Source organism: Rhineura floridana, chromosome 20, assembly GCF_030035675.1.
Source record: "Rhineura floridana isolate rRhiFlo1 chromosome 20, rRhiFlo1.hap2, whole genome shotgun sequence".
NCBI classification, from domain to species: domain Eukaryota; kingdom Metazoa; phylum Chordata; class Lepidosauria; order Squamata; family Rhineuridae; genus Rhineura; species Rhineura floridana.
In genome coordinates this window covers 19,536,804-19,560,030 of record NC_084499.1, presented here as the reverse complement: position 1 = coordinate 19,560,030, position 23,227 = coordinate 19,536,804, and the positions used below count along the sequence as shown (strand labels likewise).

The 23,227-nt window shown below is 44.2% G+C and overlaps 1 protein-coding gene across 3 annotated transcripts; it reads right to left on the bottom strand.

Annotated features, from left to right (window-relative positions):
• Positions 1-493: 493 nt before the first annotated feature.
• TBC1D13 (TBC1 domain family member 13) lies at positions 494-20,369 on the bottom strand. 3 transcript variants are annotated; one of them, XM_061604188.1, is made up of 12 exons: positions 20,197-20,369; positions 19,846-20,055; positions 16,158-16,231; positions 13,663-13,703; positions 12,569-12,630; positions 11,495-11,594; positions 10,782-10,864; positions 10,435-10,594; positions 9,512-9,722; positions 9,067-9,230; positions 5,595-5,652; positions 494-4,318 (listed from the first exon to the last, which is right to left on the bottom strand). In XM_061604188.1, exons 2-12 carry the CDS (start codon positions 19,866-19,868, stop codon positions 4,086-4,088), a joined length of 1,209 nt encoding a protein of 402 aa, XP_061460172.1. In that variant the 5' UTR covers positions 19,869-20,055; positions 20,197-20,369; the 3' UTR covers positions 494-4,085. The 3 variants fall into 3 exon arrangements, with proteins under 3 accessions (XP_061460172.1, XP_061460173.1, XP_061460174.1); XM_061604189.1 differs by having other exon boundaries at positions 20,240-20,369; XM_061604190.1 differs by adding an exon at positions 6,771-6,931 and having other exon boundaries at positions 4,155-4,318; positions 19,846-20,367.
• Between the last annotated feature and the right edge of the window lie 2,858 nt (positions 20,370-23,227).

The following is a 23,227-nucleotide window of genomic DNA, read 5'->3' as shown; positions in this document are numbered from 1 at the left end:
AAAAATAGGCACCTTACACAATCTATAACGATAAAACTTCTTAGGGTATACTCCTTAAGTGTATATAATACACTTACAATGTGGAACGCTGTTATGCAAATCCCAACAGGGCTTGCTGTCAGTGATGACAGCAAGCCCTGCTTCCAAAGGGGGGGGGGGGAGAGACTTGTTTCCTTGTAGCCACATCCTTACCTGTCCCAGTCCTGACATCACATACTATGTCAGCTGTGGTGGGACAGTTAGACAGGGTTTGGGGAAAATGATCTCACGGGCCAAACTGGGACCGACCTGGGCCTAATTAGGCCTGCGGGCCAGAGGTTGCCTACCCATTAAGAGATACTCAACCAGACCTTTGCTGTTACTTCTCAAAACAGTTTCCCCTTCTTTACACCTCAGTGAAGTGAGAGGTCAGCCCCGATCAGTCATTTCAGTTTACTGAACATTTCCCATACAAATCAAATGCTTGTGAACTTGTATTTGAGGGACAGAGAGATTTTTCCCATGTTACCATTCGTTTCATTTAATCCATAATTTTTGCAAAAATCAATGACAGAGTTTTTTAAAAAATGCTGACAGGAACTAAGCCAGACACAATCTTAAAACAGAAACACCACGTTAAATTAAATGGAGATGAAACAAGTTCTGCAATGGCTAGCGGCGTGCAGTCTTCGAAAACAAGCAAACTACCCTGTGTCTCTCTCTGTCTGCCCCATACACGATGGGTTTTACAATTTCTCAAAACATCCACAGAAACATTTTTTTTTTAAACAAACTCTAGAAGTGGTGCCACACTGTCTGAAGCAACAGTAAGGGCATCTCCAGCATTAATTCACATGAAACGCTTTTAGAATACCAAAAAAAGAAAAAGAAAAAAAGGGGGAAAGGGAGGGGTAGTCTTAAGCCATGCTTAATAAACCCATATTGAGGATACTGGAATTCTTGGGTTTTTTTATTTTATCAAGAAGAGTGTTTGCCTTGAAAAAGTTGTAGAAAGATCCACCCCACCAAACATCTCACAGGGTGTTTTAGAAGTCTTTTACATACATATGGGACATTCACGTACATTTGTGGCCAAATTCCGAACCATTGTTGATCCCCTGGAAGGCCAGCTGTTAACTATCTCAAGAACTTTTTAACCAAGTCAAAGGTGTACATTACATTAAAACGTGGTTGTCGGGGAAAACAGTAAACACACATTAAATACCTCTTTTCCTCCTGAATAACACCCTAGACAACAACATCATCCACATCCCAGCATTAAAGCATTCAACATCTTCCAGCCAGTGATGTGCAACGTGTGTGTGTGTGCGCGTGTGTATAGCAAAAACCTGTGACCACAGGGCAAAGGAAAGTTGCCCAGGATGTTAAGGGGAATTAAGAATATTACTGGGGTTTTTTTCGTGGCATGCACACACACACGGGTAATATAATGCAGTTCTGACTTAATGAAACCCACTGCCCCCCTTGATGCAGACAGGACCACCCTCTGGCTTCTTAGAGAATTAAAACAAAACAAAGAATCAAGCAATTCTGCAATAGCGTTTTCTCCACCACCTCCAACACACTTCCAAAGACATGAACTCTTGAAGTCTATGGTCACATCCACATCACCCATTTAAAGCACCCAGCTTCCTCCAAAGAATCCTGGGAACTGCAGTTTACCCTTCTCACAGAGCTACAACCTCCAGCACCCATCATGAACTACAGTTTCCAGGATTGTTTGGGGGAAAGCCACTTGCTTTAAATGTATGGTGTGGATGTGGAATATATTATAATGTGATACAAGTTTAGGACCAGAAACTTGCTCGTACCCCGGGCCTTGGGTCTAACTCTTCACTCTAATCAGATCAGCAGCACTTTTATAGGAAGCGTCTCCTGCCCTTAGCAGAGGCTGCTACTTCGAGGCAAAATGGTCCCTTTTTTAAAATGCAAAGAGTTGAAAGCAATATGAAAAAGCAATCTTTTCCTTTGCTGAAACACACTTTATTTCATACCAGTGTTGTCTCTGGTCAAAGAGGGTTTTTGAAGCCCTCCAAAAGTTTGTAAACAGAGATGCCAATGGGATCAGTACAGGCAGTGATACCTCTTAACCCAACACTTCTGATTATCTTAAAAAAAGGCTCATTTTGTCTTCACTTTGAGGTTTGCAAAAGTGGCAGAGTCCAAGTGCAAAGCTACTGACAGCTTCAAAAGTGGAGGCTGGGATCATGATCCTCACCAATTTACTTAAAACTCTTCCAGACCTCCGATGGGTACAGAGACAACAAAGCAAGCCACAAATTTAAGTGCTATGGTTTGCTCAATGCAATGAAAACACCTGTAAAAAGATAGAATCAGGAGTGTGATGACACATGCAAGGCTGTGTCAGAAGAGGAGAGAGAGAAACCATTGCCACCTCATTTCTAACAAGCCACTTCAGGCGGACTTCCTTCCTTGCAAAGGACTGGCAGCTTATTTTATCCCCAAAAAGACAGCTCACAGTTGCAGGACCCTTGTGAAAAGGCATAAAGCATCTCCAAGGCAGACATGACTTTTCTCTCAGAGCATTTCCTCATTACATCCATATCACTACACTGGCTAAATATATCTGGAGATTTTGCCTCTGTTACCAAAAGAAAGAGTGAGATGTGAATCAGCTATGCAGGACCTGATAAAACAAACACCAAGAAGCAAACTCCCCCTCACCCCCACATCACAAAACCAGCTCAAACTGTGTGGATGATAAGAGAATGCTAGCTTCATCTGATAACATTCTGAAATACTCCAGTCTGGAACAACCAGCCTCTTTCTGCTTGAAGCACTATGCTTTTATTAGCCTCTACACCAGGTGTGGAGAACCTTTGGCCCTCCAGATATTGCTGAACTACAACGCCCATCATCCCTAGCCAATGGCCAGGCTTGCTGGGGCTGATGGGAGTTTATAACAGGAGAGCCAACGGTTCCATACACCTGCTCTACACCTTCCATCAAGCTGTCACTTTCTTCCCTGAATCCCGGGGGGGGGGTGTCCTGTAGAACCTAATGCTGCTACATCCCCACCGCACAAACTTGTCGGGCATCCTTAGGTCGCAGGGAGAGTCACCAGCACCTACGTAGGCCAGAAGCATCCCTTTGGTGATGCCACATCCCGTAATCCATTTGTCGCTGGACACGGAAAATGTTTTGGGTCCATCAGATCCTTACACAAGGAGGATTGACAATCTGCCCACACCCTGAGAAGCCACAGCGAAAGCTAAGACAGGACAGGGAAGGTGCATTTGGGTTATCATTCCAAGCAGTCAACTTATCGAAGTAGGACTGCCAATCTGCCCCCAACCCGTGAAAGATAAAAATGGTTATACCAATTGAGAAGAAAGAAAAAGACCTGGGTCTTCATCTCAGAGCATTTGCTCGTTACATAAATATTATAACGTCTCTCTCACTGGCCTTTTGGGTATCAAGATCTTACGTACAGTCCACTCGCCGCCAGGACAGGGAGCCATATAGCACTGGCACGCCTGGCACCTTATGACCTGCAATCTCTCAGCAACAGAGGAAGAGGATGCCCTCTCTAAGGCAATAAGTGATACCGCCAATCTCACTTCATTCAACAAATCTTTCATTTTAACTGCTTGGAACTAGCTTCCAGGAATAGCCAACATCCAAAAGAAAGGGTGGATGGGACACAATTAGATTAGAGGGGACCCTGAGAGAGCGCTTTGCTTGGGGAAATCCAGGCCTATATACTCCTTTCCCTTGGAGGAAGAGTCAGAGATGCATCCGCTATGTAGCTATGGGGGGGGGGGGATGTACAGAAGAGGCTTAACAGGTAGAAGGTGATTCCAGCAGCTCCTCACCGAAGAAGGTAGCCAAGTTACAAAAAAGATGCTACCTCTTAAATCCCACTGGGTTCCTGTCCTGTGTGTGTTCCAGAAGACCTTTTGTGCAGAAGGACCTGCTTCCAAAATGCCCCTCGCTATCGTTCACTCCGTAGTGACAGGGAAATGTGTGTTTCCATCTCCTCATCTGGAGATGTTATAGAAAAGAAATTACAGGGAATGATCACTCAACATGGAGTCATTTCAGCAGACGAGATCCAGGAAACGTTAACAGCACAAGGCCCGACTAAACTGAAAGCCACTCTCTTGGGAATTAATAGAGTAGAAGGAATCTTCTCCAAGGCAGAGAGCCAGGACATAAAGGCAGACGCTCCACAGAGACTGCAGGAGCTTCCAACAATGTATTCCACCGCCAGGGACCTGCCACACCAGGGCTACTTGGAGTCCTGAAGGTCTTTTGCCTTCTTCAAAATCAGGTGAACATCTGAGATGGGGTAATCCTGCATTGAATAAAATAAGAATTTGAATGCGAGGATTTGTTGGAGAGCAAGGGTGGTTGGTTATTCCACTGGCTAGGATCGCCCTTGTGACCATCAAGAAAGCTTCCCGCATGGCTGGCGTATAGCCAGCACCCCTGTCCTTGTGGATTTTGACACAGGTGATGGATGTTACTACCCTCACAGGCATTCCCTTGATCTCTCAACCCGAGTCTCCTGTTTTAATTGCTGTTTTAGCGAGACTGTTTTATTGCAGTATTTTAATCATGGCCATTTATTTTCTAAGGTATTAACAGGACTGCTTCATTGTGCATTTAGATTTATGGTGTATTTTTAACTATTCTGTATTTCAGCTATGTTGTAGAATTGGTTTTTATGTTTTGTAAACTGCTTAGACGCCATCTGGACATTAAGTGGTATATAAATTCAACAAGATGTACACCGCCCAGAGAGCCTTTTTGGCTTAGGGCGGTATATAAATAAAATAAATAAATAAATAAATAATGTTATCCTTGCTTAAGATAACAAAAACAACAGAACAACAATGTTATTGTTGCTTAAGGTTAAGGCTGGCCCTATGTGTGCCTTGCAGAGCCCACTCCTATTTAAGAAGTGAACTATTCTATGCTTTTACTTGTTTAGAAGATTTATAAACCACTTAATCCAAGAGCTCTAAACGGTGTACAAATAAAGTTGTAGATAAAAACGAAGCTAAAATCCACAGAACAAGTAAAAAACAAATACATAAAACCATCAAAATTAAAGCTACAGTTAAATAAATGAGGAACAAATATCAGTAACTAAGTTATATATCTGGGTAGGCATGTTTATTTATGGCACTTGTATGCCACCTCATAACATATAGTTCTCTGGGCAGCTTACGATAAATAAGGAAAAACAATTGAAATACAAAAGTGAAACAAACCATTTTAAAAAAGGGAAAACCTTCATATTACTGGGAGGAAGGGTGGGATATACATTTAATAAATAATAATAAATTATACAATAAAAGAGAATTTGCTGCACCCCCAAAATTAAGAATAGATTTTAAAAAAAACAACAGACCCAGATTACCTTAAATTTTGTCTAAAAGGCCTGGGCAAACAGAAAGGTCTGCACCCAGTGTTAAAAAGACCATAGAGACAGTGCCAGGCGAGCATTCTGGGAAGACCATTCCATAGCCTGGGGGCCACTACTGAAAAGGCCCCTCTCTCTGGTGGCTGCCCACCTTACTTCATTTGGCAGGGACCCCTGAGGAGCTTTCCTTACTGGGCTTTACCTGTAAAAGTCGCATATTCAGAGTGAAATCTCCTTCTAGTAATTGGTCCCGAATGAGTCTAGGAGGCAGAGAGAAAAAGAAATGATCAAAGACAAGAATGCTCTTGTTGACAATGACAGGATGGTTTGGAAGGACAATGGTGCTTAACATGCAAGACATGGGAATCAGGAAGAATAAACTGCTCACAAACAGACTTCAGAAGAGAGAACGCTTAAGAAGTCAGCTGACTGCTGCTGACAGCTGGCCTTTAAACAAGCCTTTTTCAATTTGTCTCCTGACCTCCTAATGATGTGAGGTGATTGACAGGCAGGTGACCCTCACCCCACCAGGTCAAATCTGGCACGTGGGGCAGGCAGGCTGGATCCAACGTTGTCTTCAACTAATTTCTACTCAGAGTAGAAATTAACAAACCTAGTCACGTCTGTTATGTTCAATGGGTCTACTCTGAGTAGGACTAGCATGGCGTACAGCCCCCAGTTCCCCACACCAGACCTACATACAAGCATACAACAAAAATGATAGCCATCAAAACCATTCTTCCATCGCCCCTGCTTGTCTCCAGTATCTAATATTCAGAGTGAACTGCCTCTGGACACAGAGGCTCCACATAGCTATTATGGCTAATCAGGGGTGTAGTCATCTGGGGTCTCAGGAGGGTCTCCCTTACTCTTTGGGAGCAGGGTCACAGCAGAGTCCCTTTATCTTCAGCATCGTACGAGCCAGTCAGAATGAAAAGATGAGTGTGCTATTCTAACATGCTTCTGAGACCTTGCCAACTGATCAGAGTTAATCAGAGTGAAAGGAGAAGACTCTTCCCAGCAGCAAACACTCTCCCCTTTCATACTTATTGGCTCCTAGGGATGTCTGTTGTTGTGGGAGAAGCCATTAACAAGGTCCTCATTATCAACCCTGCAACATAAAACAGCTGGGGGGGAGGGGGTGTGGCTTTAACTAACATGAAGGGACCCTACACTTTTCAATTTGCCACTACACTACTGCGGCTAATGGTCACTGATGGACCTGCTTTCCTCTATGAATTACCCTGTTCCTTTTATTTATTAAAAAGCCTTTCACGCTTATCATAGCCATTGCCATCTTTGTCGTACAGAACTGCAAGGAAGGGGGGGGGAAGCTCCGCTAGATGTGCGATCCAGGCAGGGCCCCGCCGGTGCTCACATCAACATGGCGCAGCAGACAAGCAGCAGGAAGTCGAAGCGGCTGTCGTCGGCGAAGAGGGAGTCCCAGATGCGGATGACATCCGGCAAGAGGAACTCTTGGGAGAGCAGGAGCGTCAGCCAGCGGAAGGCAAAGAACTGGGGCTTGATGTTTTGCTCTTGCTGGTGGAGGAAGCAGAAAGCGAAGCCCAGTTTCAGATCACTTTTTAAAGGGGGGGGGTTGGAGGTGCGTGGGGCAGGGGAGGCATCTGCTCCTTTTCCCTAACATCTGGGACGGAGAGGAGAAACACAGGGATGGAAATGGACTGCCTTCAAGTCAATCCCGACTTAACAGCAACCCTACGAAGAGGGTTTTCACGGTAAGCGGTATTCAGAGGTGGTTTAGCATTGCCTTCCTCCGAGGCTGAGCGGCAGTGACTGGCCCAAGGTCACCCAGGGAGCTTCATGGCTGTGTGGGGATTCGAACCCTGGTCTCCCAGGTTGTAGTCACCTTAACCACTATGCCACACTGGACATAGGAAGCTGCCATATCCCAAGTCAGACCATTGATCCCCCTTGCTCAGTATGGTCTTCACTGGCTGGCAGTGGCTCTCCAGAGTGTGAGGCAGGGGGACACTCCCAGCCCTACCTGGAGGTGCCAAGGACTGAAGCTGGGGCCTTCTGCATGCCAAGCAGGTGCTCTGCCACAGAGCTACGGCCCTGCCCCATAGGCCAGCAAAGGCACAATCAGGCAGCTGCTGGATTTGTTTGGTGCTGATCACACAGTTTCCAAAGTACAAGTTCAAGGACACGCTGAAGCTAGGCCAAACAGCTTGAGGAGCCGGCTCGGATTTCATTTCACTTCAAAGCTTTGCTAAAAAGCCATCGCCGGTGCCCTCTTTTAGTTGCTTAACAACACTACAAGGCGGCTAATTCTCTGCCAGTAACTCTCCAGACATTTAAATTTCGAGTTTCATTTAGCTACCACACCACTCCAGAGGAAGTTTGTGGCTTTCGATGAGCCAAGTTTCCTTCTCCCTTGAGCTTTTAAAGAAAAATGAAATTCTACCAGGTCACTGAAGTTATTATTTTGCAAGAGAAAAGAGGCGCCATTTGAGTCTATTCAAATGACATTTTCTGCATGCAGGCTTAAAAAAAAAATGCTGCAGCCCAAAGTTTCCAGTGCCAGCCAGCCCTTCTTCAGGAATAATGTTTTCTGTTATTGTCTTGAAGGGGCCTAGATTCTCTGTGCAATGTTCTCTCTGGAACCTGACTAAACTGAGTTGAGTTGTCTGTGAAGAATGTTCCTACCCATAATAAAATAGTTGCATCGTTACAGCATAATACTCTGTATCAATTAAGGTCCTCACCTTCCATCGTTTTCAACCAAACTGCATTATATTGTTGAATCACATCAGTTAGATTAAAACATTCCAATACTTTTGATGGACTGAAAGTTAGGGTTTGGGGGGAAGGGCTGTAGCTGTGGCAGAGCACCTGCTTTGAATGCAGAAGGCCCCAGTTTCAATCCCCCACATCAACAGGTGGGGCTGAAAATGTCCCCTGCCTGAAACCCCGGAGAGCTGCTGCCAGCCAGTGTAGCCCATACTAGGCTAGATGGACCCACGGTCTGACTCAGTGTCAGGCGGCTTCCTAAGTTCCTATGCATCAGATTCAGACAAATCATGAGCGAAGGCAGCATGGCTCAGGAGGATTCTGGAGGCCAGAGCTGAAGAAGGATCTGCACACGGAGCCTCAAGTTGGAGACCCCCCCAAGGCTGCCTTGGGGACTCCAAGCAAAACTAATATCTCCGTATAAGAATGCCAGTGTGGAGAGTGGGAGGGAATGCTCCTTTAAGAACATTAGAAGAGCCTTGCTGGATCAGGAGAAAAGGCCCGTCTAGTCCAGCCTCCTGTCTTCACAGTGGTCAGCCAGATGCCCCAAAGGGAAGCCCGCAAGCAGGACCTGAACACAACAGTGTTCTCCCCACTTGTGATGCCCCACAACTGGTATTCCAAGATAGACTGCCTCTGGGTGTGGAGGTTTCATTCTCAGTTATCATGGCGAAGAAGAATTTGGCTGCTGGATCAGGCCAGTGGCCCATCTAGACCAGCATCTTGTTCTCACAGCAGCCAGCCAGGTGCCCCAATGGGAAGCCCGCAAGCAGGACCTGAACACAACAGCAACGCTCCACGCTTGTGGTCCCCAGCAACTAGTATGCCCAGACGGCTGACCTTCTCATTAAAGAAGCCCCAAATGTGCTTCCAACACATCTCAAGGTTCCCAGAAACTCTGTCCGAAAAACCACTTTCCTCACCAGCTTCATGTAAAGTTCCACGTCTTTCTCTTTCAAGGTGGAGTAGACCTTCTCCATTTTGTAGGTAATGCCACACTGGGAGTCATCCAAGCTCTTGATGAAGTTATCCCTGATCTCAGACATGAGGTTAGTGAAACAAAAGAAAGTGTCGGCCTCTGCATGTTCTGTATGGGGAGAAAAGGACAGCGCCGTCAGCGTCATTCACAAGGCCACAAGCCTGAAAGCGGCCTCGTGAGCACATTTATTGGAGTTCTTACCCACTCTTTACCAGAAGGTCCCACAGTGGGCTTCAATATAAAAAGGCAATAATTCTCCCAAGTCAAGTGTTTTAACAGACCAGGAGAAGTCCCCCAGATGAACAAACAAACCATGGTTTAATAAACCATGGCTTAGTGTTACATGCAAACCAGTCGAGCACGTTCAAGGAGGAATCCATTCTTCTTACCTTTCCATTCACTGTTGGGGTCTGTAGCAAACGTGTAGTAAAGTGGGCCTACGATTTCGTTCATCCCTTGGACGTAGGCTATCCCCGGATTCAGTTTAGCATAGATGAAAAGGATTCGTTCTACCACTTCCCAGTGATCCTCGCAGCCATTGGGCAGAACTTCATACTCGTTCAGCGAGTTAGGTGCTGGCGTTTTCTGAGGAGAACTTACCTGAGAAAACAAAGGAAGGAAAAGAATACCGGAAAGCATTTTTGGTACCAGATCTAGGGCAAGCGAAACCTCTGTTATCTCAGTTATTAAAATAACATTTCAACCTCATCTCTCCAAACGCCTACATAAAAATACAGTAAGCCTTGCTAGATCAAGTTGGCGGCCATCTTTAGTTCTGGTGGGAAATACAAGTTGGCCTAAGACATCATTGTAAAAAAATCATCACACTCGTAAAACCAAACTATAAAACCATCTATGTATTAAAAACAACTTCAGAGATACTGCCAAAAAGTATAATCCATCAACTCCCAAGTTTGAATTAGTATTTGAGAAAAGGAGACTCCTGTATATGAAAGTCCACATGTTGCAATGAATTCCTCATCTTCTTTGGGGGAAGGGGGGACTTCAGGTCCCTACAGAAGAAGATGGGGCTTGAGATATTTTGGTCGTGGACTATGTCAGACTGCAAATCAAGAAGAGCATTTTGAATTAAGCCTGGAAGCCAGCACGTGTCTTACTTTACAGAGGGCAGTCCTCTGTCTTGAAGGTGTTCTCCATTTCGGTGTTTTTCAATCCTGGGTTCCCATGTGTTGTTGGACTACTACTCCCATCATCCAAGTATTAGCTAAGCTGGGTGGTGGATGATGGGAGCTGTAGTCCAGCCACCCCCAGGGCCCAGAAGTTAAAGAGCGCGGTTCTCTGTATCCCTTACATTTGTGACACCACTCCGGTTCCGCGCCACTGTCTGCGATTTGAGCGTCGTCTGCTCCACTCGCTTGCGCAGGGTTTCAAACTCATTCTGGGGGTCTAGGATCAACAGGCAGGGGTACTCGGTCGGGCGCTGGAAGAATGCCATGTCGGGGTATAGCCTCCTGGATGGGCAGAAAAGAATTCACCACAATTTTAAGAGGGTAGGCGAAGCGCAACCGTCAAAAGGAGTCGCCCCGAAGCAGATAAAACTCTGGCAGTGGGGATTTAACACTTTAAAATTACATGACCACATTTCTCCCCTACACCCACTCTCTCTCTGTGTCACTCACACACACACACTTCATATACCTGACATCCTTGTCGATCTGCAGCAACACCTCATTGTCCTTGAAGTAAGTGTTCCACCTGCTATCTGGGTTTGGATTCAGGGGCTTTACAGAAGAATTTGAGAGAAGAAGCCAAGGTGACTGCAAGGAAGGCTTTCAAAGACTGAAAAATGCTTACAAGAACATCAGAAGAGCCTGGCTGCTGGATCAGGCCAAAGGAAGCCCACAAGCATGACCTGACTGCGACAGCAACTCTGCCCTCCTATGGTTTCTAGCAGCCGGTATTCAGAGGACGGCTGCCTCCGATGGTGGAGACAGAACACAGCCATCAGGGTTAGTAGCCACTGATCGCTTTACCCTCCATGAATTTGTCTAGTCACTGTTTAAAGCTCTCCACATTGGCAGGCATCTCTGGGATCAATGATCTCGGCCAATACAAGGCAGCGCCGCGTGTCCCATATAACTCTCCTAGTATAGGAGTTGAAGAGTTTAAGGAATGAAAGGTACAACCCTATATCCACTTTCCTAGGAGTAAGTCACTGAATGCAATGGGACTTACTCCTGAATAGACATGTATATGATTGTGCTGTACATTTATTCTGGAATATTGTTTGTTTCTTATAATATATATTTAAAAATGATAAAGACTCTTCCTAAAATAAACGCATGGTTCAGAATATCCCTAATCCCAGACTGGTGCCCACGATTTGGCCTTAATGTTCACGCTGCACTTACATGGTCCTCCATCGTCACATCTTCCCTGCAGACACCAAGGTTGGCTTTGGCTATCCCAGGCTGTATAATCATTTCCTTCAAGAACTGGGCATACAGTTCCCTTCAGCAAGGGGAAGGAAGGGAAAATGTCACATTAGGAAACAGATTTGCATCCAAATACCCTTCATGCCAGTCAGCCAGGCAGAGGAGAGTGCCATCCTGAGCACTGAAATGAAGTTTTTAACAATAACAGAAACTAACACTGGCCTGGTTCACACTTTCAACCATTTCCCTGAAGTATTTCCCTGAAGTATGCAAAATCTCTTCTTTGCACTCAACTGAGTTGCCACAGCTCAGATCAACATCTTATGGAGCAATACTTTCACATATCGCCGGTGCTGCCACAAGTTTGGATCTATTTTATTTATTTATTATTTGATTTATATCCCGCCCTTCCTCCCAGCAGGAGCCCAGGGCGGCTCTATGATGTTACATTGATTGAGGGCTCCTCTATTATTTGGTGGTCTTAAGTCAGTTCTGCTTTAGATACATCTAGGAGGAGTCCAATCTTACACTTTTTACATTTGCTTTTCTGTGTTATCCAAATGTCACTATTCTAATGTGTCTAACGCAGCTAGTTTAATTTTTAAACAAAAGGCTGGAAGCTTTCATTAGTAGATTAATCTACAGCAAGGACAGTTTTAATCAGGTCATTTTCATTTTTAAAAGGTTTTTCATCACTGGTGTGTTATAATAGGCAATTTTTAAAAATATGGCTCTCACTTCTAAAAGTCAGCGACATGAAAGAATTCTTTTTTGAACAAAAATGTGCTATATTGAGGTTTTCCTGATATGCAAAGTTGCAAGTTAACCTGATATTATTGCCCTGCTGGCCCTCCAAGCCTTATCATAAACCTCAGCGGATATTCTAAACGAAAAGCAGTGTAAGGATATTTTAAGTAAATAAAAATGAATGTAAAACTAGGGCTGCAGCACTGATTGTCACTTTGCAAGAGGAGTTTGAGCTGTAAAAACAGAAGTAGCAATCTACACTTCGTGAAGCGGGAATGAAGGCTGCAGGAAAGATTGATTTACCTCTGCTTCTTCAACAGGGAGTTCCATAAGGCTCTCTCCACAGGGAGGTAGTTCAAGAGGATCTGTATAATGACAGCAGCATGAACAAGGGCAGCCTTGAACAAAGGTTATTCAGAGAAATGCTTATGGCTAGCTAGTCACTGCATGAAAACCCTAGAAGAATGCAGCTGAATATCCTTGGGAAAAAGCATTCTCACGCAGCCTCAGTTTTCCATCTGCAAAATGGGGTTTGCTACAAGAACCAACCCAATTTTTATTTATTATGGGCTGCATCCACCGAAGTTCTACTCAGAGTAGATCTATTTAAATTAATGGATCTAAAGTAGTCATGACTATTATTCTCAATAGGACTACTCTGCGTAGGACTAACAGTGGATACAACCAGGGCTGTGGAGTCAGAGTCGTGGAGTCGAGTCGGGAGCAATTTTGGGTGGAGTCGGAGTCGGAAGAAATGTACCAACTCTGACTTCCAAATAAATTTTGATTGACAAGAAGCAATTTTGCGTGGAGTCAGAGTCGGACAGTAGAAAAATAGAGGAGTTGGAGTCAGAGTTGAAGTCGGACAGTGGAAAAATAGAGGAGAGAGTCGAAGGTTTGGCGTACCGACTCCACAGCCCTGGATACAACCCTAAATTTATATCCCACTGTTCCTCCTAAAAGGAGCTCACAGCAGCAAACACACCAGTGATACAACAATAAAATGAAAAACATACCTAAATACACGCATACTTAAATGTATATCTAAAAACAGTCACATATTCTCACAGCTAATAATTTCAAGGTGCCCAGGAACAATGTATTTCAGCCATTAAATCCCTGGGTGAACCGGAATGTTTTCAAGTTCCTCCTGGAATTTAAAAAAGAGGAAGACAGCTGCACCTCACCAGGGAGGGCATTCTACAAATGAGGAGCCACCATGAAGGAGGCCCTGTCATGGGTCACCCCCCAACTAGTGTTTGTAAAGCACTTAGACATTATACATAACAGGATACTGTATGATTTGAAACCAACCTCCAACCAACCCAACCTCTTAAGCCCGTACAAAACACAAAGACCACACTGGGAGTGGTGACCCACCCCACTGAACAACCCACCTTCCAGCAGAGACAGCGCAAGCCACCTTCAAAAGGAATTCCTGTGAAACAAAAGAAATAGCTTGTGAATTTTATAGCCCTTTCACACTGCTGCACGGTTAACTGCATGCAAAACATGTGGTCAACTACTGGCACCCACCACCAAAAGGAGGGCAGGAAACAAGGGTTTGTACCCTATTACCAAATTAGAGCAGACCCACTGAAATCAGTGAACCTAAGTTAGTCGTGTAGAGTAACTTCAGTGGGTCTACTCTGACTAGGCCTAGCATTGGATACAACCCTAAGACACATGTCAGCCCACATTCATTGCATTTTTCATCTGGGAGTATCACTATCAATATATCATTGCAAGGGGCCTGCATTTGAGAATTAAGCTATCAAAAAATTCCAGGAACACTGAATGTGTCAATACATGTTACCCTATCTACCATCTTTATAAAAAAAATACTACACAAATATTCATTATGATGAAATGTTAAATCTGCAACTTGTCCATTACAATCCAGTTCAAAATAGGTTTGCAGAGTGAAAGTCACCTACTCCCTGGAAAATAGAGGCGGCTCTCCATGTCCTCCACGGGGAAAACACACTCCCCACGTGTCAAACAATTCAACAATAACACAAGCCTGCCGACTTGTCTTTCCCCATCAGCTGGACCTCCCTCTCCCCCCCCCATCTCTCTTCCTTGGTGCCTGGATGCCCCTTCTCTCAGCTCCAAGGGAAAACGCAACACTCAGAAGATAAAACACGTCAGAAGAGCCTGCTTGTTGGGTCATGCCAGTGGCCCATCTAGTCCAGCATGCTGTTCTCACAGTGGCCAGCCAGACGCCCCAACGGGAAGACCACAAAAGTAGGCTCTGGGACCATCAACAACTTCCCCCATTTGGGATTCCCATCAACTGGTACTCAGAAGCACACTGTCTCTGACAGTGGAGGGAGAACTTAGCCATCAGGGCTAGGTAACCATTGACAGCCTAATCCCCCATGTATAGATAAAGAAAAAATAAAGGGATATAAAAAACTGGAAGAGAAAGGTACACCACAAGCCCTCCTTCACCACGTGTGTGTGCGTGACTGTGCTTGTAAGAAATTGCTATTCCCTCCAGCATTCTCCACCTGTTGAACAAAGAGCCTTCGGTCTTTTTTTTACATTTATTACATTTTGCCGCCCTGGGCTCCTGCTGGGAGGGAGGGAGGGATATAAATCAAATAATAAATCAAATAATTTATATCCCACCCTTTCCTCCAAGGAACTCAATGTGGCATATATTGTTCTCCCCCTCCTCATTTTATCCCCACAACACCCCTTTGAGGTGTGTTAGGCTAAAAGACAGTGACTGGCCCAAGGTCAGCCAGCAAGCTTCATGACTGAGTAGGGGTTTTGAACCCTGGCCACCCAGTCCTAGTCCAACACTTAAACCACTACATCACACCAGCTCTTCAGTACATGTCTCCCTTTTATCTTCCTAACAACCCTGTGAGGTAGGCCAGGCTGAAAGAGAATAACTGAAAGGGTAATCCAGTAAACTTCATGTCCAACAAGGGTTTTGACTCTGGGTCACCACATTTGAAAATCTAAAATACTAGCCACTACACTACGATCTTTCTTAAGCACACAAATTCTACGACAAGGAACATTTCCACATCTAAAGACAGCATTAAAAAAAAAACACAGACAAGAAGTTCAGTATGCAGGCACTTTTAAGTTTCCAAGGAGTTACTCTGTTTAAATATTTATAGAAATAGTAACTCAGTGACAGCAAGGTTTAGCCTTTGGCTGTTTTAACAGCAACCAACAGCAGATTGTAGAACCTTACTCAAGAGCATTTCAATATTCCCACTTCACTCACTGCAGGGGAGAAGAGGGAAACAGCACAAAACAAAATAGCATGAGTGAACGTTTACCACTTGCACAGAGTTTTAGAACAATGACGGCCAAGTGTGGAGCCAGTCTACGACTGAGTAATACATTTTGCAAAGACACAACGCTGATCAGTGAAGACAAAAGCACTGGCAACGGATTGCTATGTCTTTATATGGGAACTGAAGGCCTGTGGCTGTATGGGGGGGTTGTTATTGTTTTGGGGTTTTATGGACTGATGTATTTGCTTTTGTTTTTAACAGTGTTGTGAGTCGCTTGCAGAGCTTCAGGTAGCAAGTGACTAACAAATCTAATGAAAGTTTATGAGGGGAAGGACAAGAATTATATGGGTGCAGGCATCTTAACTATATGACTGCTAAAGGACCGAGTATCTACAACCCCAGGGGCTGGCTGACATGAGAGCTATTATCTCCAAATCCAGTAATTTTTTTTTTTTTGGTTGCCTGAAGTAAGCTGCCTTCTATTCTGATCAAAGCATCATTTCTGCTATAGGATAAATCAGTTACAACTCATAGTCTCATGGCAAGCTACCAGCGCAGCCTTAGACTGAGCGCTGAAACCTGACCTGCCACTACTGTCCCATTAAGAGCAAAAATTTGCCAAAGTCACTTACCGCTAAAACAAAGTTCACGAAGCTTCTGCAGCAGAATGCTGCTCTCGCCAAGGATCTCTTGAAATTCTGCAATCCTAGTGGAAAGGGAGCAGGAACACACACACAGTTGGCAAATGCAGAAATTGCCAGGAGGATGAAACAAAAAGAAGCTCTATCAGCCTAACAACACAACGGCATTCTCACTAGGCAGTTGAGAGATTGCAAATTGGTATTACACAGTACTTATACGCAGGGCTGTGGAGTCGGAGTCGTGGAGTCGGGAGCAATTTTGGGTGGAGTCGGAGTCGGTAGAAATGTACCGACTCTGACTTCCAAATAAATTTTGATTGACAAGAAGCAATTTTGGGTGGAGTCGGAGTTGGACAGTGGAAAAACAGAGGAGTCGGAGTTGAAGGTTTGGCGTACCGACTCCACAGCCCTGCTTATATGGTTTAGTCCAAGCATGTATAAGGTTTTCTTTTACAGGCCTGACAATGGGATAAACCCCAGGCCTGGATGGTGCTCAAGATGATGATGATTTTTTCCTTCAAGTGCACTCAAAACCTAATCAAGCCAACTGCAAACAGCCAGAGAAAGCATGCAGTTCCGATAAGGGCTTTTATCTGAACAAAGGGAAAGCGAGTACAAGAAGCCACAGGAACAACCACATGCCCCAACACCTGCTGCAAGTTCTTACCGTAAGTATTGAAGTTTAACAAAGCTAATAAAATGTGGCAAAAGGTTAAGATCTTCCATCTGAAGACCCTGTGCAACCATTACCTTTGGGGAACTAAGCAAGTTTTTTATTTCTAACAAATGCAGAGATCCTCCACTTGCCTCGACTGCACATTTATTCAGGAGCAATTCCGGTAACGTTTGACCACAGCACACTTAAAGGCAGTTTGACCCTTTGGTGACTTGTAAGATTTTGTCACGCCAAGTTTGGAAAGTCTCCTAGTCCCAAATCAGGAGTACTGAAAAGCCTCTCCAAAGTACCTTGAGCACTCAAAAGCAAATACAGGCATAAAACAAAACAACAAAGAATCTTGCGGCACCCTGACAAATTTATTCTGGCACAGGCTTTCGTGGACTCAAGCCCACTACGTCAGACTCAGGACAATTTTGTTGGTTTTGACGTAAGCCACTTTTGATGGGCCCACAAGTGTGATCTAAAATATTCTAAATAAAAATAAATAGTGAATGAAAACTTAATTGGCAGGTACGTATGTTAAATCAACACACCTTTAACAGTAGCAGATTGATCACGATGATAATATTTCAATTTACATCCTGCCCTTGCTCCTGAAGGAACTCAAGGGTGGCAAACACAACAACGATAGTTGTTGAAAAAGCAGTCAAAAAGCATTTCAGAAAGTCAAAAACATTCTCTCTACCAGTGATCTCAGGATTGGTAGCATAGTGAGAACCATTTGCAAGAAACAGGTACCTTGACATGGTAAGCTTATTAACACATGCAACGTTATAAAACTTCCTTTCTCTCAATTTAACCCACAAGCGATGGCATTAAACTTATTGATGAACTTGTAATCCAGCTTTTCATGCTGCAGTCTTCCTTTGAATTTCATTTGGTCCAAAACGGCCACCTTACCTCTAGAAATACAGACACGTCTAACCTCTCTCTCTCTCTTTTTCTCCTTCTTATGGAATTCACTGCGACTTGGACAAATTAATGCACTGTACGGCTCATATCCATTTACAGGCCCCCACAAGAGAAACAGAGCCTCCATGATTAGAAGAAGTGTACCTCTGACTGCTGAATATAGGGAAATAACTGCCACATTTCCACGACAACTGGCCAGCCACCGTTTGAAAAATGCCAGACATAGAGGGACTGGTCTAATCCAGAAAGGAACGACTTTTTTTTTCTTTTTTACAACATTTCTAACTTTTCTATAGGACTAACTGCCCAGCAATTAGCAGAAATGGGAAGACTCTGCAGGAAGCTAGAGCACTTGGATGGTATATAAGCGAGCTGGCTAATGCAAATTCATACTGAATGAAATTCAGCACTAGCACATTTCAGTTAAAAAGGCTTGCTTTTTTGAAAATGAGGAGCATGGGGGGGGGGGTCTAATCTCCCAGAGAATTATACCCTTTGACCTGGAAGCACTTTCATCCTCATTCCACATGTTGTTGTTTCTCCATTTATTTGGAAACAACATTTTAGGCAAACACACCCTCACCAACAACGGCTCTGCATTGCGAGCATACAAAGGGAGAAATGATATAGACAAAAAAGCAGGTCTACTCAGACAGGAAGGATGGATTGTTTGCAGCAGAGGAGAGATTTTCAAGCCACAGCAGTTTCCTTCCTTGACACTCTAGATATGGAGTTCTTTGGCAAGCTCACTTCATAATCACACACAAATACATTGCCTGCAGAGTATTACCGGGGGGGGGGGGCATTTGAACCCCACACAAACTCATTCCTTATAGTAATCATGTCAACATTTGATTACGAAAGGGAGTGAAAGAAAAGCGAGAATGATTTCATTTCAGAAGGGCACAGAGTAAAAGGTGATCCAAAGTTTCCCACTGATTATATGAGAGGAGGTTTGGCCTCCTCCAGACTCATTGGGGTTGGCTGGGGTCAAAAGCCAAAACATGGTAGGACACCCCCTTACCAAGAAAATAAGGGCTCCTGCTGGGAGGAAGAGAGGGATACAAATCAAATAATAAATAAATAAGATGAAAAAGTAAAAGAGGGAGAGTGGAATTAAGGCACAAAAATGGCAGCGAGGCTGAAATTGCTTTCAGAAAAGGGGAGGAAGGGGAAAAAGAAAATTAGGATCTGGCGGACTTTACACTTTTAAAAAATTAAGGCGAAAAAATGAGGAACAAACTGGGGGAGCGGGAGTGGCGAGGAAGAGAGGTTGCAAGTAAGAGGTGGAGAGGAAAGGAAACGCACAAAAATTGGAAAAGAGAAGGGATTCTCTTCCTTTCTGCATTGCAAGGAAAAAATATGTATAAAAATAAGCAGAAAGACCAAATAAAGAAGTGCAGGGGGGGGGGGAGAACAAGACAGTGTTGGATCTAATTTTCTAGTAAAAAAAAAGCAGAGGCCCCTTCATTACTTGGAAAAATATATCTATTAAAAATTAACCCCTTCAGCTCAGGATTACAAAATGCATGCAAGGAAAAAAAGGTTTATGCTAAAGAAGGGTGGTTTTTCAAGGAATCCCTCCCCCCAAAAAGAGGGAAGACACAAACATCTGCACAGCCTGCCTATTGCAAATCCCTCTTCCTAACTGATTGATGTCTGTTAAGGAGATATTAATGTACTAATAAATAAATAGCCCCCCCTACAAAATGCATGCAAAAAAGAGGCTCTTTCTAAAGGAGAGGGTAGCTCTCTAAGTAACCCCACACAGACAGAAAGGGGAAGCCACAAACTCCTGCACGCACTCCCTTTCTCAACCCTTCCTTCCCAATTCACGTCCATTAAATATAAATAACACCAATAATACCAATAAACAAAGCCTTCCTTACAAAATGCACGCAAGAAGAAGAGGCTCCTTCTGAAGGGGGAAGCAGCCCTCTACACAACCCCCCTACACACACACACACACACACAGGGGAAGCCACAATCACCTGCACACACCGGCCTTTTGCAAACCTTCCCAATTCCTGAATATCAATAACGACCAATGCTATTGTTGTTATTATTACTCCTCTCTCACACACACACCTGCTCCTGTGGAGGCTGGACATGATGGCGAGGAGCCCCCTCAGCGGGGGTGGCCGGTGGAGGAGCGGCCGGCTCTTCTCCGCTGCCGCTTTTCTGCGTCGCCCTCGCGGGACTCCCGGAGGCCCCTGGCGGCCACCAGCCCGACCCCAGCGAGCCCCATCCGCGGCGGGCGGAAACCCGGCCTGCCTCCCTCGCTCGCTCCCTCGCTGGCTGCGGGGAGAGACGAATAAATCAATGAGGGAAGCGGAGGAGGAGGCGGCGCCCGGCAAGGCCGCCTCACAGGCCGCCGCCTCCTCAGAGGGACAGGCCCGCTGACGAGCGGGCCTCCGCTATTATGTGTCTAGTTATTACATTTACATCCCGCCTTTCCCGCAAGGAGCTCAAGGTGGCGTACAGACACGGTTCTCCCCCTCCCAATGTTATCCTCACAACAGCCCTGTGAGGGAGGTTACGCTGAGAGACACGGCGGCTGGCTGGCTCAGGACTGGACTGCTGCCTCTTCCAATGTTCTCTTACAACAGCCCTATGAGGGACGTTAGGCTGAGAGAGACGGTGGCTGGATGGCTCAGGATTGGACTGCTGCCTCTTCCAATGTATTGGATTACAGCCAAAGTTAGTCCATCCATTTCAATGGGTCTTCTGTGAAGAAGACAAACATTGGGATATATCAAACTCAGTTCTACTCAGAGGAGACTAATATAAAGGAATGGACATAAGTTAGACATGCCCATTAATGCCAATGGACCTACTCTGAGTAGGGTACAACTCACTGAAATTAATGGGCATTACAAATTTCCTCTACAAATTTCCGTGATTCTGCTATTAGTTGTATGCATTCCTTTAATTTTTACTTATTTATCAATTTTATACCTCTTAATATAATAAATGGTAAGCAAATTACATAAAAATTGTATCCAATGTTAATTACTCCCACAGTAGACCCACTGAAACTTAACTACTAAGATTACTAATTTAAGTCCGTTTATTTCAATTTGTTTACTCTCAGTGGAACTTACCATGGGTGCAGTCCTTTATTTTTTTATTTATTTAAACCTCTTGAGGCACCTTAAAGACTTGCAGTGCAATCTTCCATGTGTCTACTCAGAAGTAAGCCCCACTTAATCACTTAAATGCGTTAGGTAAATGCATTTAGGATAGCTGCCCAAGGCTCTAGTCTTGGCAAAATTCTCAATATATTTTTTATAACTGATTGACAGAAGGAAATGAATAATTGAGTTAATGAACAGCTCACGTACCAGTTCATATCTTAGAATATAATATACAAAATGTATACTCATCATGAAAGCCGCTGAAGAAGACTAATTGTCGAAACGTGTCTGGCTATGGTATACATTGTGCATTCTACGGGCATTGATTTATGTACATTGGCCACTGTTTACAAGTTGCCCTTGATTTCCACACGGACATTGCTTTGATTATATTATATATTCTGTATTTTATTGTGTTTGGGCACTGATCCTTTTCCATATTTTTTGGGCATCTTTTTATTACTATATAAGAATACTTATAAGGATTTTATATTGATTGTTTATATATATATTAAAATTTTGATATTATTTTATAATAATGCATTCTATGTCTGTACCTTAATTTTGTTTTGGGGCACTGTTTTTGTGTTAAGATAGATTTTAACTTCACAGTTGTTGTTCTAGTTTTGTACACCCTTACCTGGGAGTGAGTCCCACTGAATTCATTTGATCTTCTGAGTAGACAAGGCATATATAGATATCTGTGTATCAGTGGTTCCCAAACATTTCCTCCATGGAACACTTGAAAATTGCTGAGGGTCTTAGTGGGCCATGAAAGGCTACTGTGCTTTTTTTTCTTATACTTGAATTAAATTGGCAGCTTAAACTGAATTTTCAGACTGCATTTTTTGCATTTAATTTCTGTTCAATCCTACTGTTTACCAGTCTTTTTCTACACTGTGTGTATGTACATCTGTGAGCTAAGTGTAACCCTTTGTGCATCTGCAGAATGAACTGTAGCCCAAGAAATCTCCCAACATAATAAAATGGTTAACTCTTTATGATGCTTCAAGACTCATTTTTCTTTTGCAACAGATTAACAAGACTATACCCTTCTGGATGCCGGAACACGGTCACAAATGTTGTTCATGCAGATGTAGTGCGTGTGTTTATAAACAAGTCCAGCAAATAACTATATGATGAGGATCCTGGAGGGGAAAAGTCCCATGAGACTGTGGAAGTGCTAAACTGCCTTCTGGAATTGGTAATGGGCTGGATTTGAGTCAATAAACTGAAGGGGAATCTTGACAGGAAAGAGCAGTAGTGGAGGAACCTCAGGCTGAGGAGTCAAATATGGCCCTCCAGACCTCTCCATCTGGCCCTCAGAACTCTCCACAGGCCACTTCCCTCCCCCAGCTCTGCTATGCACCCTCCCTTGAGTATTTTTGCTTGCCTAGAATATGTCTTTGAACTCTGATAATGCTACTTGCTTCCCTCAATAGAGGTCAGAGAGCAGTGTGTGTGTAGAAACTAGCCTACTGTACACAAAGGCACAAATTTACGTTTGTTGCTCTGCCCATTTTTGCCTACCCTACCCCAGGATCAGTCTCGCTGCCGCATTTTGCACCAACTGCAGCTTCCGGACCAACCTTAAGGGTAGCCCCACATAATCCAGCCTGGAGGTTACCAGTGCATGGACAACAGCAGTCAGGCTATCCCAGTCCAGAAACAGCTGCAGCTGTCTTACCAGCCGAAGCTGGTGAAAGGCACTCCTAGCCATGGAGGTCACCTGGGCCTCTAGCGACAAAGATGGATCCAGGAGTACCCCCACACTATGGACCTGCTCTTTCAGAGGGAGTACAAAAGCAAAGCAGGCAACTGACCAATTATCAGAACTTGGGAACCACCAACCCACAGCGTCTCTGTCTTGCTATGATTCAGACTCAAGTTTAATTTCACACATGCACACACACGCAGACCACTTGCTGATGGTCTTGGCGGGCGACTTAATGATTTTTTCTGCCTGCTGTAGCAGTCGTAATGAGCTGTGCTAGGCGCTGTGTAGTTTTTAAAAATTGCATTTTATTGTTTCTTTTATTTCTTATATTGTATTTTATTGTGTTACAATTTGCAACACATAGAATGCAAACCGTAATATAAAAAAATACAATTTAAGAAACAAAAGCAATAAAAATGCCAATTAAAAATCAATATGAATATTTAATGTGGACAAACCTGAATGAGGACCACAGGTTGAGAACCTCTGCTCTAGATGTTGCTGAACTACCATTCTCATCATCCCTGGGCCTTTGGCCATGCTGGCTGGGGCTGATGGGAGGTGAAGCCCAGCAACATCTGGAGGGCCAAAAGCTCCCCCCCACACACACACACAC